The sequence below is a fragment of the Papaver somniferum genome, chromosome 3 (assembly GCF_003573695.1).
Source record: "Papaver somniferum cultivar HN1 chromosome 3, ASM357369v1, whole genome shotgun sequence".
NCBI lineage: Eukaryota > Viridiplantae > Streptophyta > Magnoliopsida > Ranunculales > Papaveraceae > Papaver > Papaver somniferum.
The window spans coordinates 212,105,094-212,121,881 of NC_039360.1; the positions used below are offsets into that span (position 1 = coordinate 212,105,094).

The 16,788-nt window shown below is 35.5% G+C and overlaps 2 protein-coding genes across 2 annotated transcripts; both read left to right on the plus strand.

The window, feature by feature from the left end:
* Nucleotides 1-5,442: 5,442 nt before the first annotated feature.
* LOC113358577 (ribosomal RNA processing protein 1 homolog B-like) lies at nt 5,443-7,506 on the plus strand. Its single transcript, XM_026602177.1, has one exon. The coding sequence runs from the start codon at nt 5,559-5,561 to the stop codon at nt 7,257-7,259; it is 1,701 nt and encodes a 566-aa protein (XP_026457962.1). The 5' UTR covers nt 5,443-5,558; the 3' UTR covers nt 7,260-7,506.
* A 2,993-nt stretch (nt 7,507-10,499) lies between these two features.
* On the plus strand, nt 10,500-12,011 carry LOC113358578 (probable xyloglucan endotransglucosylase/hydrolase protein 25). Its single transcript, XM_026602179.1, has 3 exons — nt 10,500-10,850; nt 10,945-11,138; nt 11,427-12,011. Exons 1-3 carry the CDS (start codon nt 10,575-10,577, stop codon nt 11,851-11,853), a joined length of 897 nt encoding a protein of 298 aa, XP_026457964.1. The 5' UTR covers nt 10,500-10,574; the 3' UTR covers nt 11,854-12,011.
* Nucleotides 12,012-16,788: the final 4,777 nt, after the last annotated feature.

Here is a 16,788-nt window from a genome sequence, read left to right on the forward strand (position 1 = left end):
TTGCTCCGTTATTAATCTACTTGCTAGTTTTGTAAGGAGGGAGATATTGAATTGGTGCAGATTTTTTATTCCTAGACCACCTTGAGAAATGGGTTTGCAAATGCTTTTCCAGGCTTTGATAAAACCTCTCGATTTTTTTCTCTTTTATAGCCTTTTCAAGGAGTCTTGAGAAGATCTCCATGCAAATTAGGAAAAGGTAAGGAGAGAGTGGGTCTCCCTGTCTTAAACCTCTCGATGTGGTAAAATTTGGACCCGGAGAGCCATTGAGAAGTATCGAGAAAGAAGTTATTGATAACACTGCAAGATTAGTTGGGTCCACTTGTCACTGAATCCGAGGGCTTGGATTTTTTTTCTAAAAAGTTCCACTCAACTCTATCAAAAGCCTTTGAAAGATCTAGTTTTAGAGCTAGTTTCCCCTTTCTAGCTTTTGAAGTTTTCATTGTATGAATAAGATCATGGGCTATTATGATATTATCAGTTATCTGTCTACCAGAGAGAAAAGCCGTCTGGTTTGGGGAGATTAGCTTATTTAAGATGGTTTTTAGCCTGTTTGCAAGAATTTTAGAAATCAATTTGTAGATTGTATTGCTAAGGCTTATAGGTCTAAAATCTCCTGGAGTCCGTGGGGTGGAAATTTTTGGAATGAGAGTTATGAAAGAGTAATTGAAATCTTTGTTGAGAATACCCGATTTGAAAAAGTCTTGGACTTGAAAGATTACATCTGGGCCAAGGATATCCCAATTTTCTTTGAAGAAACCCGGTTGGAAACCATCTGTGCCCGGCGTACCCCATTGATTCATGTTGCATAATGTTTTCCGAATTTCATCTTTAGAGGGAATTTCTATCAGAGAAGCGTTTTCCTCAGAAGAGATACAAGGATTTATAATGCTGGCCAGGTTGAAATCATGGTTTTCACTTTGAGAGGAGCCTATTTGTTTGAAGTGGTTTATCAGGAGCGAGTTTAGTTGGTCTCTATCAGAGATCCAAAGGCCTGATGGCTCACTTAGAGAATTTATGGCATTAATTCTTTTCCTATTATTTGTCGTAGCATGAAAATATTCTGTGTTTTGGTCGTATTCCGAGAAAAATTTATCCCTAAAGAGATGATGATAGAAATCATTTTTTATTTTGTACCATTTCCCTAATTCCGCTTGGAGATTCTTGATTTTGTCAATGTCCTAAGAAATGTTTCCTGACCTATGGATACCATCTATTTTGCTATTTAGAATTTTGATATTTTTATGGATGTTTCCAAAAGTATCAGAATTCCATTGGGATAGGTTAGAGGCGAGAGATTTTAGAAGCTCAGAAAAGTTATTATTTGTTGGATGTTCCGAATCTAATTTCCAAGAGGCTTCAACTATCGTGGAAAGAGTGGGATGAGTAATCCAAGATCGAATACACCTAAATGTTTTTTTTTTTAGTTTTTGCGTAACCGGGTTAGAATCTAGCAGAATGGGAGTATGCTCAGAACCAACACGGGGAAGGTGAGTTACCTTAGTTTCCTGGAAAGTCTGAGTCCACATGAAGGAAGCTAGTGATCTATCAATTCTCTCGCATATATTTGCTTCTCCCTTTTTGTTGTTTGACCATGTGAAAGGAGCGCCTTCGTAACCCGCATCTTGTAATCCCAAGGAATCAATTATCTGAAGGATCACGGATTTACTGCTGGAACACGCTTTATTGCCTCCTTGTTTCTCGTTTTGGCCCAAAATGACATTTAAGTCCCCAATAAGTATCCATGGTTTGTTGACTTGTTTCGCTATATTTGCTATATAGGACCATTGTTCAATTTTTTCGTCAGTATCAATGGCTCAATAAACACATGTAATCAAAATTTATGTATTCTCAATTTTCGATTCAAAGTGACAAACATTAAATTGTGACGATATTAGTTTCATGTCAATATTATTGTGCCAAGCTATTGCTAGACCCTTAGTTATTCCCACGGAAGGAACTATAAACCAGTCATGAAAGTTGGATTTTTTTACATAAGAGTCCATCCGAGACAGCGGGGATTTTGTCTCGCCTAAAAAAATTATGTCAGAGTTGTAGAAATGACAAAGATAATTTAGATGGTCTTTTGTTAAAGGGGTACCAATACCCTGGACATTCCAGGATAAGAGTTTCATGGGGAGAAAACTTGGAAAGGATAAATAAAACTGCAAAACTGGAGGGAATAGGGATCTGACAGTAAGTAAGCAACACCCTAACTACAGACACAAAGAAGGCTCAACAAAAAAAGAGCATCAAAGATTAAAAAGCCCAAAGAAACTAAAGAACAAAGCAGGGAGAAAAGATAGGAAGACAAAAAATTTCTAAGAGTACAAGGAAGACAAGGATTGAGGTAGAAATAAGACAACAAAAAGAGGAACAAAGAAATACAAGTGCTGAGAAAAACCAAAAATCAGAGATGAACACAGATTAAAAAGGAGTACAGAAAGAGGTGAAAATCTTAAAGAACATGCTATTAAGACATATATAAACAAAAGAGAAGGGACAACTAAATTGCAAAGAGAAGATTACAAAAATATGCTAAGCAGAGATGATGAACAAAACTAGATATAGGACTCTCAACAAGGTAGGATAACAAAATAACATAGGAGGAAAATGAGGGAAGGCTAAAAGGAGAAAGTACTATATATTACAGTACAAAAAACAAAATATAGCTACTAGAAATTGCAGAGAAACAAGATTGAACAATTTGAGGAATACAAGATGATTCACAAACAAAGTAGCTAGACAGATACTACAGATATACAAATAAACAGATAAACTAAACAACAAAGCAAGGAAACTAGTAAGCAAAATAAGAGCAGAGGACTAAACACCACTAAAGCAGAATATAAGCAAAAAAACAAGCAAGGGAGCCATAGACTCTGCAGGTATTCTGCACAGTTGTGTCACAAAAATATTTCTGCATCTTAGGGCCATGAAATCATCAATCAGAGATAATAACTCCTTTTCCTTTTGCTTTTGGATCTATCTCAGTAGGATTTGCATTGGAAGCTTCACCCTTGTACAATTGGTGAGGATAATTGGTGAGGATAACTCCTTTTCCTTTTGCTTTTGGATCTATCCTTTTCCTTTTCCTTCTGTTCTTCAATCACATGAATATCTCTGGGGACTTCAGTTAATTGAGTTTCTGGTGGACTGTTCAGATCAAGTTCACTGAACCTGGGCTTCTTAGCAGCAGAGAAAGTTGGATCCCATTGAAGGAAAGACTGCATCAAGTTCCAATTTCTCAGGTAAGCAGTGCTATTTGCTTGTACCTGAGGAGTAGAGCAAGTCTCACTCCAAAAACCAGCTTCAATATTAATCAAATGCCCATGCCTTTCCCTTTTATGCATAACTTTCCACATGTAAGTGTCAGTTTGGTAGCTTGAACTTGATACATAAGGGGGAGCATTAACATTTAGAGAACTAGCACTGTCATTACCAGGCCCGTCAGACATATGAACTTGTGCATAAACACTGTCTTGGATAGCATTATCATCTTCCAAATGTTTAAGGTAATCAGTGCATGTTACCTCAGAGAGTGCTTGCTCATAGGCTGAGTTCTCCAAACTGTCTTCAACCATCAACATGTCATTTTTCATTTGATGTTCCTCCTCTTGCTGCCCCACATCTGGTTCCTGCTACTGCTCATCTATTTCTTGAATTGCAGCCATGGCAACATCAGCCTCTGCTTGTTGCTCCTCGACTTGTTGTTGGTGCAAAACAAAGAGCTCACAGTTTTCAAGCTTGTGTCCAATAACACTGCAGAACCCACAGAAATTGTTTGGGAAGTGATGGAACCGGAAAGTTAACTGGTTTGTGAAACCCAGTTCATTTTCTGCCATGATGCTGAATCTGATTGCTTGTCTGAATCTTATACTGGCTCTTATGGTAATTGAGTAACTACCATTGACTCTTCTAACATGGAATGAAAAAGAGGTTATATCCCCCATGCAAGCAATGTATCTTCTCATATTTTCACTATTCACTTGAGCATGAGTTAGGTTGTGAACTGTGATGAAAAACTTCTCTTCAGTAGGGTTCCAAGCATCAAATTTTTCAGTCTTATCCCATTTTTTAATGCAGAAAAGATCACCACAGACTACTCTGGTAGCCACAGCCAATACTCTATGCATTTCTTATTCTCTTTCAAATCTAACAAGGAACACCCATTCACTTACCATCTTAACTGATAAACCACCTTCAATCTTCCATTGAAACATCAGAGCATTTCTTACATTCCAGCTGTTTCTAGATACTGGTTCTGCAAACTTGCCTAACAGACAGCTAGTCCATAAATTTTCATTGTTGAGAAACCTAGGAGGTATGACTTCATTAATACGGAACTGCCTACCACTACTCAGATTCAAGGAAACTTGCAATTGACTGGTTAACTGTGAAACATCACCATGTCAAACAGCATACATAGTGATACAAGGACTCAGCTGGGGAGCTACATAAATGAGTATTGATTGATAAAGGTAAGATTGGGTGATAGAGAAAATCAGTTTAGGGAGAAGAAGGCATAACATGTGAGAAAACTTCATCTTCTTATGGTGAATTTATAGTAAGAAATTAGGGTTTAGTCTGATTTTTATTTTTCTAATCAAATTAAAAATTGGAAACAAACCAGAAATTAACAATCACAGATTTCAAACCCTAGAACTATTGGCTGAAGAAAAGGTTTGATTGAAAATCTAACAAGTGTAAGAAGAGGTTATGGAGGATTAAACAGATGTCAAAAGAAGATAGAAAATTAGGGATTAGGGAAACCAAATCCTGCAAACCTAGTCGGCGTGAAAAAAGATTCAAAGCCGTGTAGAAAAAACCCATAATCATTACCTGACATTTAAGTTGATTCAGAGACTCAAGAGTGAACTGAAGATTTCTGCAGATTTTCTCGACTGTCGCCACCACTCAGTTTCTTCAATTAAAATAAAATCCCCAACCCATTAGATCCATGACCCTATATAGCAAAAATACTAAATTAATGTGTGCTTTCGAACCATCGGAGCCTATGAACGGCCATTAGTTGCTCATGGCAGAAGGAAAAACCAGCCGAAAGGGAAGAAGAAGGAAGAAAAAGGAAGAAAAACTCGAAAAGAAACTGGTTTAAGCGTGGGTAAGTGTTAACTCGTCTCTCCAACTCTGTAGCTTAATTTTTATTAATGAATCACTTTTCTTATATATATATACTATAAAAAAAAGGTTTATTGAGTTTACTGCTTCATGTCCCTATTATCATCTTGTCACCCCTTAAAAATGTTCTCATGTTACTGCCCCTCCGCGGTGCAGTCCCAATGATACGCATCCTTATTTTAGACCGGAGTCACCGGACCGTCATTCCGCAAAGTCCACTTTTGTTGACTCGTCAACCCGCGCTGGAAAATGAAAAACCCCACAAAGCCCATTCCCGTCCCGAATTCACAGATTAGGTCCTTGGTCGCTCTTTAAACCCTAAAAGCAAAGCATCATTTATTTTCTTCTTTCTTTCTCATCTCGACGACTGCAATATTTCTTAGGTTTCTTTTCTCCACCACCGCACCACCACCTCTCTAGCCATGGGTACTGAAACCCTAAAACCAGTAACAAAAATAATCCAACACTTAGCTTCATGTAACAAATCAACAAGAGATAAAGCAATCAAGCTTCTGAAATCATGGTTCCCATCACAACCAGAAGTATCAGATGAGCAAATGAGAAAAATCTGGAAAGGATTGTTCTACTGCGTATGGCATTCAGATAAACAACAAGTTCAATTAGAACTTATTAACAACCTCTCATCATTACTGGTAACTTTTGATGATCTTAATCTTTCTGTTCAATATTTCGAGGTTTTCTTGATTACTATGCGTCGTGAATGGTGTGGGATTGATTATTTGAGATTAGATAAGTTTTATCTGTTGATTCGTAAGTTTCTGCATCAGTTTTTTAATCTTTTGAAAAAGAATGGGTGGGATATAGAGGTAATGGAGAGGTTAATGGGTGTTTTGGAAGTGAAAACTTTGTTTAGTGCTGATGGATATCCTGCACATGGTGTGAATTATCATATTTGTGAGATCTTTTTTGAAGAGTTGAAGGCTTTTATACCTGTTAGTCTGGATGTTTTTAAATTTGATGTTTTGGTGAAACCGTTTCTTTTAGTGTTGAAAAAATCTACTGATAAGATTTTGTTGAATAAGATTAGAACTGGGATGTTTGAGTTTTTGCTTAGACATGGAAAGAAACTTTTGGAATTTAAGAAATCCAATGGTTCGTCAGAGAATGTGGAGGCTGAAGTTGAGTTTTTTGGTACTATCGCATTGACATTTAGTCTCTCGGCTAAATTATTTGCTTTAGGTTCTTCGGAAGATTGTCTTCAAGGGAATAGGAAAGTTTTGTTCGGTTTGCATGAGAATTTTGAAAAGTTGGAGAAGGAGTTGGCCAACTCAAAGGTTAAAATTGGTGCTTGTATGGTTAAAAAAGGTGTGGATGATGAGGAGGAAATTCCTGATTTGGTTCCGATTACTGGCATTAAAGTTGGTTCTGATGAAGTTATGGCGGAACAGGCTGAAGTTGATATAAATGGATCAGCGGATAAGTCTTCTAAGAAAAAGGGAAAGAAGGCGAAGAAAGATTCTAGTGGAAAGGGTAAGAAAGATTCTAGTGGAAAGGGTAAGAAAGATTCCAGTGGAGAGGCTAAGAAAGATTCTAGCGGAGGTAAAAATTCGAAGAAGAGTAAGAAGGGTTCGTCTGGTAAAGATGCAAACGAGAATGAAGGTACAAGGGACACTTCTAGTAGCATTATAGATTTTAATGAAACTGTGATCTCTAATTTGCAAATGCAGTTTGAGAAGGTTGCTGCTGAAGTGGGTATGGATTTGATTGATACAAGCTCTGAAGTTCTACCTACCTTGCCCATCAATGGTACTGTTTCGAAGAAGAGAAAGAGAGCAAGGAGTGCTGACAGGATGAGCTCACTCGGTAAAGATGTTAGTGGGGGTGGTTTAACTGAGAAGAGCGCTAAGAAGGTCAGGTTTTCCATGAAGAGCAACATAGTTTGGAAACCCCAGACTCCTTTACCTCCACAAAGTTTGAGATTACCGCCATCTGCGACTCCCAGAGGCAGTGCTCTAAAGAAGGGGTTATCTCCAGGTCCAATTAGGGAGAGTGCTCTTGTCCCCAAAATGGTGAATCAGAGGCCTAGTACTGTGAAGAAGGTGCGAAAGTCTCCGAAAGGTGCCGCTCCAACTGTGAAACGATTGAGGAAGATGAGATTCTGATTCATGCTTTATTGTTTCAGCCACTGTTTCTGTGTAATCTACTGAGGCAAAACTATGTGTGATGTTATCTCAGCAGTGATTCTTTCATTAAACCAGAAATAGGTAACACTCTTGGAGTTAGTTTACTTTCGTTTCATTTGATATTCATTGTGTTACGTCATTTATGCAATCTTATCATGCTCCATGGTTGAGAAAGCACATATTCATGATAGCTTAGTTCAATTTATTCCAGGTTCTATTGTTGTGGTTAAAAGTTTATCAGTTGCGACTTTTTCAAATGTTGATTTAATGTTGTTCTTCGATAGCTGGTAAGCACGAATCCCACATCCGTAAGAATTTAGAGTTCATTAGTCAAAATTAAGTCCTTGAAATTACATAAAATGCTATTATCCATGTGCAGCTTATGAGTGTAGTTGCGTGTAGAATTAAAATCAGGTAATTAAGTGGAGATGCGAGCTTATCTAAAGTTAAAATATTCTCTTTAGGTGTCTGTCGTATGAACTTTGTTGCCTATTATATACTTTAAGAACTCTGATACAGCAGCGTTTCACTAGGGTTTAGATGGAACCAGCATTTCCTTGGGAGAGTTTTGTTTTGGCAAGCGTGTTTCAAGGCTTTGTTGTTGTAACCTTGAAAAGTATTTTTTAATAATCTCCTGGTATATAGGTATAGGTAGCTTTGGCTCGATAAGGTCACTCACTGTCTTAAGGCGAGGATTGATTGTACTTTTTTCCTCTCCAATAGTGTGGTTCAAGGGAATTGTAACTTTTCTATCTGTTGCCTCGTATCGTGACATGTGGTTCATGTCTTGTTTCATGTGCAGTCAATACAAACTTTAAGCTGTCATGGATGGACTGCTAGAATGAGTCTAAATATTTATTCCTGACTTGTCTGAATCGTCTCTAGACTAGTTCCTGAGTTACAGTCACTTGTATATCAATTGTCTCAGGTTGTTGATATGAGGCAATCCTGAATAGATTCAAGTATGTTTGTTTTATACTTGAATGCTGTTCGTTTTTGTTTTTTCAATTTTGTTTGTCCAGGTTTTCAGAAGTACAATGTTTTCTTGTATCAGTTTTTGTGTTCCTTCACTAGAAATATGACGAAAGTTAGATGGTTCTCCTTTTTCTTTTCTCTATAAAAGTACAGTAGCATCAATACGTGAAAAATTAGAACTAGTTTCTGCCAACTCTTGTAAAGGTCAGTGAATGATTATATGGTTGTCTTTCATCATGTTTTGTTTCCTTGGAGGAATTTGTGTCTATTTTTGCTCAGTTTTGTTATGGTCCTTATAGTTTGTGGTTTCTTTTTCTGTGTATGCCTGACATCTATTTGAGCTCTCACTGTTACCTTTGCTCATGTAGTTTCATTTAGGCATCTTAGTAAAATACCATAACTACTCTATGCATGTATATGGCTTAAGAAATGACAACTGTTAGCTTTCGCCTTCGTGGCTTGACCTTGTTGCTTAGGAACCAATATCAAGTTCAGGACACAACTTTTGCTGCTTGATTTAGCAAGCACAGAAAGTTTAGAAAGCCTGAATATGTTGTTAATTTTGTGCGTGCACTTTTGAGTCTGAGACACAGGTTATGTTTACTGAACGCATGGACTACCAGTTGGAAAAGCGTTTGAATATTTGAATGAGATTCTTGTAAATGTTGAAGGGATTGAAATTCCGGGCGCTTAGCATATGAAAATCGTTCAATATGCGAATGAGGTTCTTGTATGCACTGAAGGTATTGGGATCCCGAGCGCGTAAGATATATTAGTAGGTTAGATGAGCATCTTCAGATTCCCATTCGTTTTGGCATCAGTGATCCTATAGTTTTACAGGATCAGATAGGTATTTTCAAATTTCATACGCCAGGTTCACCGCTATATTGGCTCAGCATAAAAGAGCCAGGTTAACTATATATTGGCTCCACTGGACGGCCGCATTGCTAACCTATATATTGGCTCCACTGGACGGCTGCATTGCTAATTTTTTTTGATGAACCTTCCATTTTTTTTGACGAACCTTCAATCATTTGATCGTGGTGATGCCATCTTCACTGTAAAACACTAGGAGTTTTTATATATAAAAAAATGTAATTAACAAAAATTTAAACCAAACCTCATTCTTATCCCCCAAAAAGATTAATAAAAATACTTGTGAAAAAGGTGAGAATTGAAATGATTATACAGCTTGGCCTGCTGCCTACTTATCTTTAGTGGATGGAGGGACCTTTTATTGCTATTTTTCAATGGTGTAAGATTTAATAAAACAAAAAAACTCTCATTCTAGAGAACAATCACGCACTTCATTGCATCTCCACTATCGCCCGAAGTCAAGCATATACGCATCAGCATTATCTATCAGTCACTCACATCCTTCAGTAGGTACTATGATTTTTATAGCAATTCTACAAGTTTGCCCATACTTCCTCTCAACCAATCCATCCCACTAAAGCTTCCACTTATGAAGAAATCAGCCAATATTCTTCCTCCACTTGCCACAAAAATGTCGCATACCAATAACACTCAAAAAAAAACAACCAAACAACAACTAGGAATTGCCAGCCTGGTTGGCGGCTGGTTTCGACTAACAAATTCAAATTCGCTGTTTAGTAGCCTGTTTGGATGTAACTCCAAAAATTGTTTTTTGGCTTGTGAAAACAAAACATCAGAAGTTTGTTTGGATATGTCATTTCTAAATGATTTTTAGAAGCAAAAACATTTTACTTCTAGTTTCTAATTCGTGTATTCAGACGGGCTATAAGTCTCTGATGGTGAATAAGAAATTACTGCTCATATGTGCGAATTGTTGGCCACCATGGACGGATATGCTAGATAAAATACTCTCCCATAGGAGTGTTATTAATGGATTTTTTTACAGCAGACAGGTATAGGCTTTCTACTCATCTTCGGCGTGTAATTCATTAACAAAGTCCATCTCATAACAAAATGAAAACGTTTAGGATGCAAAGCTGAGTAGCTCCAATCTTCGCAAGTTCTATAAAGATATAATTGTGTCCACACTTCCTCAAAAGTCCATCCCAACTACTTCTCCCACTGCATTAACAGGTCTATCTTGTGCCGAAATTCAACATCAACCAATACTCTTTCTCCAGTTGTCGCAACGATATCATACTTCATTCCTACCTTAGTCGGTCCCTGCCCTTTCTACCAACAAAAAATTCCCCACGTCTACACAAATTCCCTATTTAAGCCTCATAGTCCAATTGTCCATCCATTACACTCCTCACATACATGCAAGGTCAAGTACTCCACTACATCCTGCATTGCTAATCCAACGTTTATTCTCTTCCACAAATGGGTTACTCTCTCTTTGGCACCATGGTGATGTTGCCTATGTTAGTTCTTGCATGCCTCTTAGGGAGTGTATTTAGTAACTTCAGTGAAGAATTTGATATAACTTGGGGTGATGATAGAGCTAAAATGCTGAACAATGGTGAAGCTTTAACTTTATCGCTTGATAAAAACTCTGGGTCTGGTTTCCAGTCCAAGAATGAGTACTTGTATGGGAAGTTTGATATTCAACTCAAACTTGTCCCGGGCAACTCTGCTGGCACTGTCAGCACTTACTACGTAAGATGATTTTTGTTACAACCAATATTATGACGTCTCAAAACCATATATTAGAGAAGGGTTTTGATTGTTTGTTGAAAATTTTCGTTTGCAGTTATCATCTCAAGGACCGAACCATGACGAGATTGATTTCGAGTTCTTGGGGAATTTAAGTGGAGATCCTTATATAGTACATACAAATGTTTACAGCCAAGGGAAAGGAGACAGGGAACAACAATTTCATCTTTGGTTTGATCCAACTCAAGATTTCCACACCTACTCAATCCTTTGGAACCCTCTACATATTGTGTAAGTAAAAATTTGCTACACTTAACCAGAAAGAACTTAAATCTTGAATCATATATATGCAGGTATTTACAAACTTATCAAGAAGTGTATTTAGGTGTATTCTTTTACTAAAGCGTCAAAATGAGTCTCAGTAGCCAATATGCTAAGAACCTCACAACCATGCACATATGGTGTGTGCACCCAGGGCAACTCTGTTTAAGCATACCATGACTAAGTTATGGGAGAATATTGTTCCGGTTACGAAGTTAAATTCATACTCAATTGAAGTTCTTGATTCTATGTTTTTAGGTTCTATGTTGATAGCACTCCTATAAGAGAATTCAAGAATTCAGAAGCAATGGGTGTTCCATACCTTGATAAGCAACCAATGAGGGTCTATTCAAGTTTATGGGACGCTGAGGATTGGGCGACAAGGGGTGGACTTATCAAAACTGATTGGACCCAAGCTCCCTTTATAACATCCTTTCAGAATTTCAAAGCTGATGCTTGTATTCAGTCTTCTGCACCATCTAGCCCTTCTTCACCTTGCTCATCACTGAATTCTACCGCTTCTTCTTCTGACAGAACTTGGCTATATCAAGAGCTTGACTTGAAGAGCCAAAAGAGACTGAGGCGAGTCCAGAAGAAATTTATGATATACAACTATTGTACTGATTCAAAACGTTTCCCACAAGGCTTCCCCCCTGAATGCAGCAAGAAATCTACCAAGTCCTAGCTTAGTAGTTCAACTCTTTTGTACACATTGTATGTTATGTGTAATAACTTGTTTTTATTTTTGTTTTCTCATTTTTCTTGTACTTATGTATGTAAAAGTGATGAATAATACAATCTAGTCGGGGACTAGTACTCATGATATAGAGTTTCGCCCAACGTTCTTCATTCCAACTTTTGGAACATATTGCTATTTCACACATATAGGGATGAAACAACCAGAGGCTTAGAGATTCAACTCTGATGCTAGTCTAGGTTTTGACAAGGCACAACATATTCTGAGACAGGGTAAATAAACCTCTTTGCTGAGGGAATGTTATGTATTTTGTTGGCTGAGGGCAATCCGCTAAGTTGAGTATATCAGTTCCTTGTGAAAGAAAAAAAAAAAAAGGAAAATTAGGGGAGACCCAAAAAAAAAAAGTGAAAACTACAGGGAGACCCATTCTCCCAGATTTTTCCACTGTCAAACCCACGGACAGAAAAGTTCAGGCGCGCACCCATTTTCCCGTCAAAAATTCGTAGCAGACCCATAATTTATGAAATTCTGCTTCTCGGTTTTTAAAAGGCCAAACTACCCTTTTCTTCGAGCGACGAACAGAGAGAAGCGAGAAGAAAACAATGGTGAACTCCGATTCTTCGTTTTTAACATTTGGATTTTTTCCTTCGTCAAATCTTTTCCCAAATCCTTTTCTGAATAATCTTCTCAATAAAACTAGGGTTTCTGTTTCAAAATCTGCGGTTTAAATCTGGGGATTTTGGGTTTCTGTTGTCTTTGATTATTCGAGAAGTAAAAAGAAATTAAAATTGAAGTTGAAAAGGGTAAGAAATGTGTTGCAGTATTTCGATATCAACTGAATCGGAAATTTTAATACTTTATTTGTCTCCATGTTTTTGATCTCAATCGGAAATTTATGATTAGATTTGAATTAAAGATGTTATGCATAATGTCTTATGCATAACATCAGTTTTGTTTAGATGCATAAAACATTATGCATTATTTTGTTTTAGCTGCATAATGTCTTATGCATTACTTTTTCACTTTTCTGGTTATGCATCAGTTTTGTTTAGATGCATTATTTTGTTTTAGCTGCATAATGTCTTATGCATTACTTTTTCACTTTTCTGGTTATGCATCAGTTTTTTTAGATGCATAATACATTATGCATTATTTTTGTTTTAGCTGCATAATGTCTTATGCATTACTTTTTTTCACTTTTCTGGTTATGCATCAGTTTTTTTTAGATGCATAAGACATTATGCATTATTTTGTTTTAGCTGCATATTGTCTTATGCATTACTTTTTTCACTTTTCTGATTTATGGATTTTTATGCACGTGCATAATGTCTTCTGCATCATTTTGTTTAGTGCATAAGACATTATGCTATTATTATTTCTGCATAAAACATTATGCATTATTTTTGTTTTAGCTGCATAATGTCTTATGCATTACTTTTTTCATTTTTCTGGTTATGCATCAGTTTTGTTTAGATGCATAAGACATTATGCATTATTTCGTTTTAGCTGCATAATGTCTTATGCATTACTTTTTTTCACTTTTCTGGTTATGCATCAGTTTTTTTTAGATGCATAAGACATTATGCATTATTTTGTTTTAGCTGCATAATGTCTTATGCATTACTTTTCTCACTTTTTCTGGTTATGCATCAATTTTTTTAGATGCATAAGACATTATGCATTATTTTGTTTTAGCTGCATATTGTCTTATGCATTACTTTTTTCACTTTTCTGATTTATGGATTTTTATGCACGTGCATAATGTCTTCTGCATCATTTTGTTTAGTGCATAAGACATTATGCCATTATTATTTCTGCATAAAACATTATGCATTATTTTTGTTTTAGCTGCATAATGTCTTATGCATTACTTTTTTCATTTTTCTGGTTACGCATCAGTTTTGTTTAGATGCATAAGACATTATGCATTATTTCGTTTTAGCTGCATAATGTCTTATGCATTACTTTTTTTCACTTTTCTGGTTATGCATCAGTTTTTTTTAGATGCATAAGACATTATGCATTATTTTGTTTTAGCTGCATAATGTCTTATGCATTACTTTTCTCACTTTTTCTGGTTATGCATCAGTTTTTTTAGATGCATAAGACATTATGCATTATTTTGTTTTAGCTGCATATTGTCTTATGCATTACTTTTTTCACTTTTCTGATTTATGGATTTTTATGCATGTGCATAATGTCTTCTGCATCATTTTGTTTAGTGCATAAGACATTATGCCATTATTATTTCTGCATAAAACATTATGCATTATTTTTGTTTTAGCTGCATAATGTCTTATGCATTACTTTTTTCATTTTTCTGGTTATGCATCAGTTTTGTTTAGATGCATAAGACATTATGCATTATTTCGTTTTAGCTGCATAATGTCTTATGCATTACTTTTTTTCACTTTTCTGGTTATGCATCAGTTTTTTTTAGATGCATAAGACATTATGCATTATTTTGTTTTAGCTGCATAATGTCTTATGCATTACTTTTCTCACTTTTTCTGGTTATGCATCAGTTTTTTTAGATGCATAAGACATTATGCATTATTTTGTTTTAGCTGCATATTGTCTTATGCATTATTTTTTTCACTTTTCTGATTTATGGATTTTTATGCACGTGCATAATGTCTTCTGCATCATTTTGTTTAGTGCATAAGACATTATGCCATTATTATTTCTGCATAAAACATTATGCATTATTTTTGTTTTAGCTGCATAATGTCTTATGCATTACTTTTTTCATTTTTCTGGTTATGCATCAGTTTTGTTTAGATGCATAAGACATTATGCATTATTTCGTTTTAGCTGCATAATGTCTTATGCATTACTTTTTTTCACTTTTCTGGTTATGCATCAGTTTTTTTTAGATGCATAAGACATTATGCATTATTTTGTTTTAGCTGTATAATGTCTTATGCATTACTTTTCTCACTTTTCTGGTTATGCATCAGTTTTTTTTTAGATGCATAAGACATTATGCATTATTTTGTTTTAGCTGCATATTGTCTTATGCATTACTTTTTTCACTTTTCTGATTTATGGATTTTTATGCACGTGCATAATGTCTTCTGCATCATTTTGTTTAGTGCATAAGACATTATGCCATTATTATTTCTGCATAAAACATTATGCATTATTTTTGTTTTAGCTGCATAATGTCTTATGCATTACTTTTTTCATTTTTCTGGTTATGCATCAGTTTTGTTTAGATGCATAAGACATTATGCATTATTTTGTTTTAGCTGCATAATGTCTTATGCATTATTTTTTTTCACTTTTCTGGTTATGCATCAGTTTTTTTTAGATGCATAAGACATTATGCATTATTTTGTTTTAGCTGCATAATGTCTTATGCATTACTTTTCTCACTTTTCTGGTTATGCATCAGTTTTTTTTAGATGCATAAGACATTATGCATTATTTTGTTTTAGCTGCATATTGTCTTATGCATTACTTTTTTTCACTTTTCTGGTTAAGCATCAGTTTTTTTTAGATGCATAAGACATTATGCATTATTTTGTTTTAGCCGCATAATGTCTTATGCATTACTTTTCTCACTTTTCTGGTTATGCATCAGTTTTTTTAGATGCATAAGACATTATGCATTATTTTGTTTTAGCTGCATATTGTCTTATGCATTACTTTTTTCACTTTTCTGATTTATGGATTTTTATGCACGTGCATAATGTCTTCTGCATCATTTTGTTTAGTGCATAAGACATTATGCCATTATTATTTCAGCATAAAACATTATGCATTATTTTTGTTTTAGCTGCATAATGTCTTATGCATTACTTTTTTCAATTTTCTGGTTATGCATCAGTTTTGTTTAGATGCATAAGACATTATGCATTATTTCGTTTTAGCTGCATAATGTCTTATGCATTACTTTTTTTCACTTTTCTGGTTATGCATCAGTTTTTTTTAGATGCATAAGACATTATGCATTATTTTGTTTTAGCTGCATAATGTCTTATGCATTACTTTTCTCACTTTTTCTGGTTATGCATCAATTTTTTTAGATGCATAAGACATTATGCATTATTTTGTTTTAGCTGCATATTGTCTTATGCATTACTTTTTTCACTTTTCTGATTTATGGATTTTTATGCACGTGCATAATGTCTTCTACATCATTTTGTTTAGTGCATAAGACAATATAAGGGAAAATTTAGCTGCATAACTTTTTTTCTGTTTCTTCTACTTGATTTTTTCTTCTTCGTCTGTTTCATCCATTTTTGTTGAAATGTATTCTAGGGTTTAGTCAAAAATGATTTACTTCTTTGAATCATCGATTTTAAATGATTTATATCTTTAAATGATGGAGAAAAAATCTTTACAGATCCGTTACAGAGATTAATGGAGGAATAGGGAAAGAAACCGGCGGAGAAGAAAAAAAATTATGCCAAAAAACGATGAAGGGTAATAGAGTCTTTCAGTACGTTTTAAATATTTTTAAATAATTATGGGTGCGACTGTATCCGAAATTAATTGTGGGCCTGGCGGTAAGAATTTTTTTTTTGGGCCTGCGCCTAAGTTCCCAAAAGAAAAATATTCTCATTGTCAGGCCCACAATTAATTTTGGGTACCGTCACATCCATAATTATTTCCGTGACACCCATAATTATATGAAATTATTAAAAATGTCTGCACGACGGATTATGTATCCGCATGACGGGTTATGCATCAGGGGTATAATTGGCAACGCAACTTGGATATAACTTATCTACAAATCCGCGCCTTGGAATTGTACAAATTTTATATCGTTGGAAATCTTTTAAAGAGAGCTACACAACGAGTACAAACAACAATATCAAATTTTTGTTTTTCACGAAAAAATCGGAGGTGATCATCGTTTTAGGGAAAATCTTTTAAAGAGAGCTACGACACCCATCAAACTTTGGCGCCGCTGCC

Excerpts from the sequence above, each read along its gene's own strand:
- LOC113358577 (XM_026602177.1), top strand. The coding sequence starts at position 5,559 with ATGGGTACTGAAACCCTAAAACCAGTAACAAAAATAATCCAACACTTA.
- LOC113358578 (XM_026602179.1), top strand. The coding sequence starts at position 10,575 with ATGGGTTACTCTCTCTTTGGCACCATGGTGATGTTGCCTATGTTAGTT. Across the intron at positions 10,851-10,944 it reads GCACTGTCAGCACTTACTAC|TTATCATCTCAAGGACCGAA; the intron begins GTAAGATGATTT and ends TTTCGTTTGCAG. Across the intron at positions 11,139-11,426 it reads TGGAACCCTCTACATATTGT|GTTCTATGTTGATAGCACTC; the intron begins GTAAGTAAAAAT and ends CTATGTTTTTAG.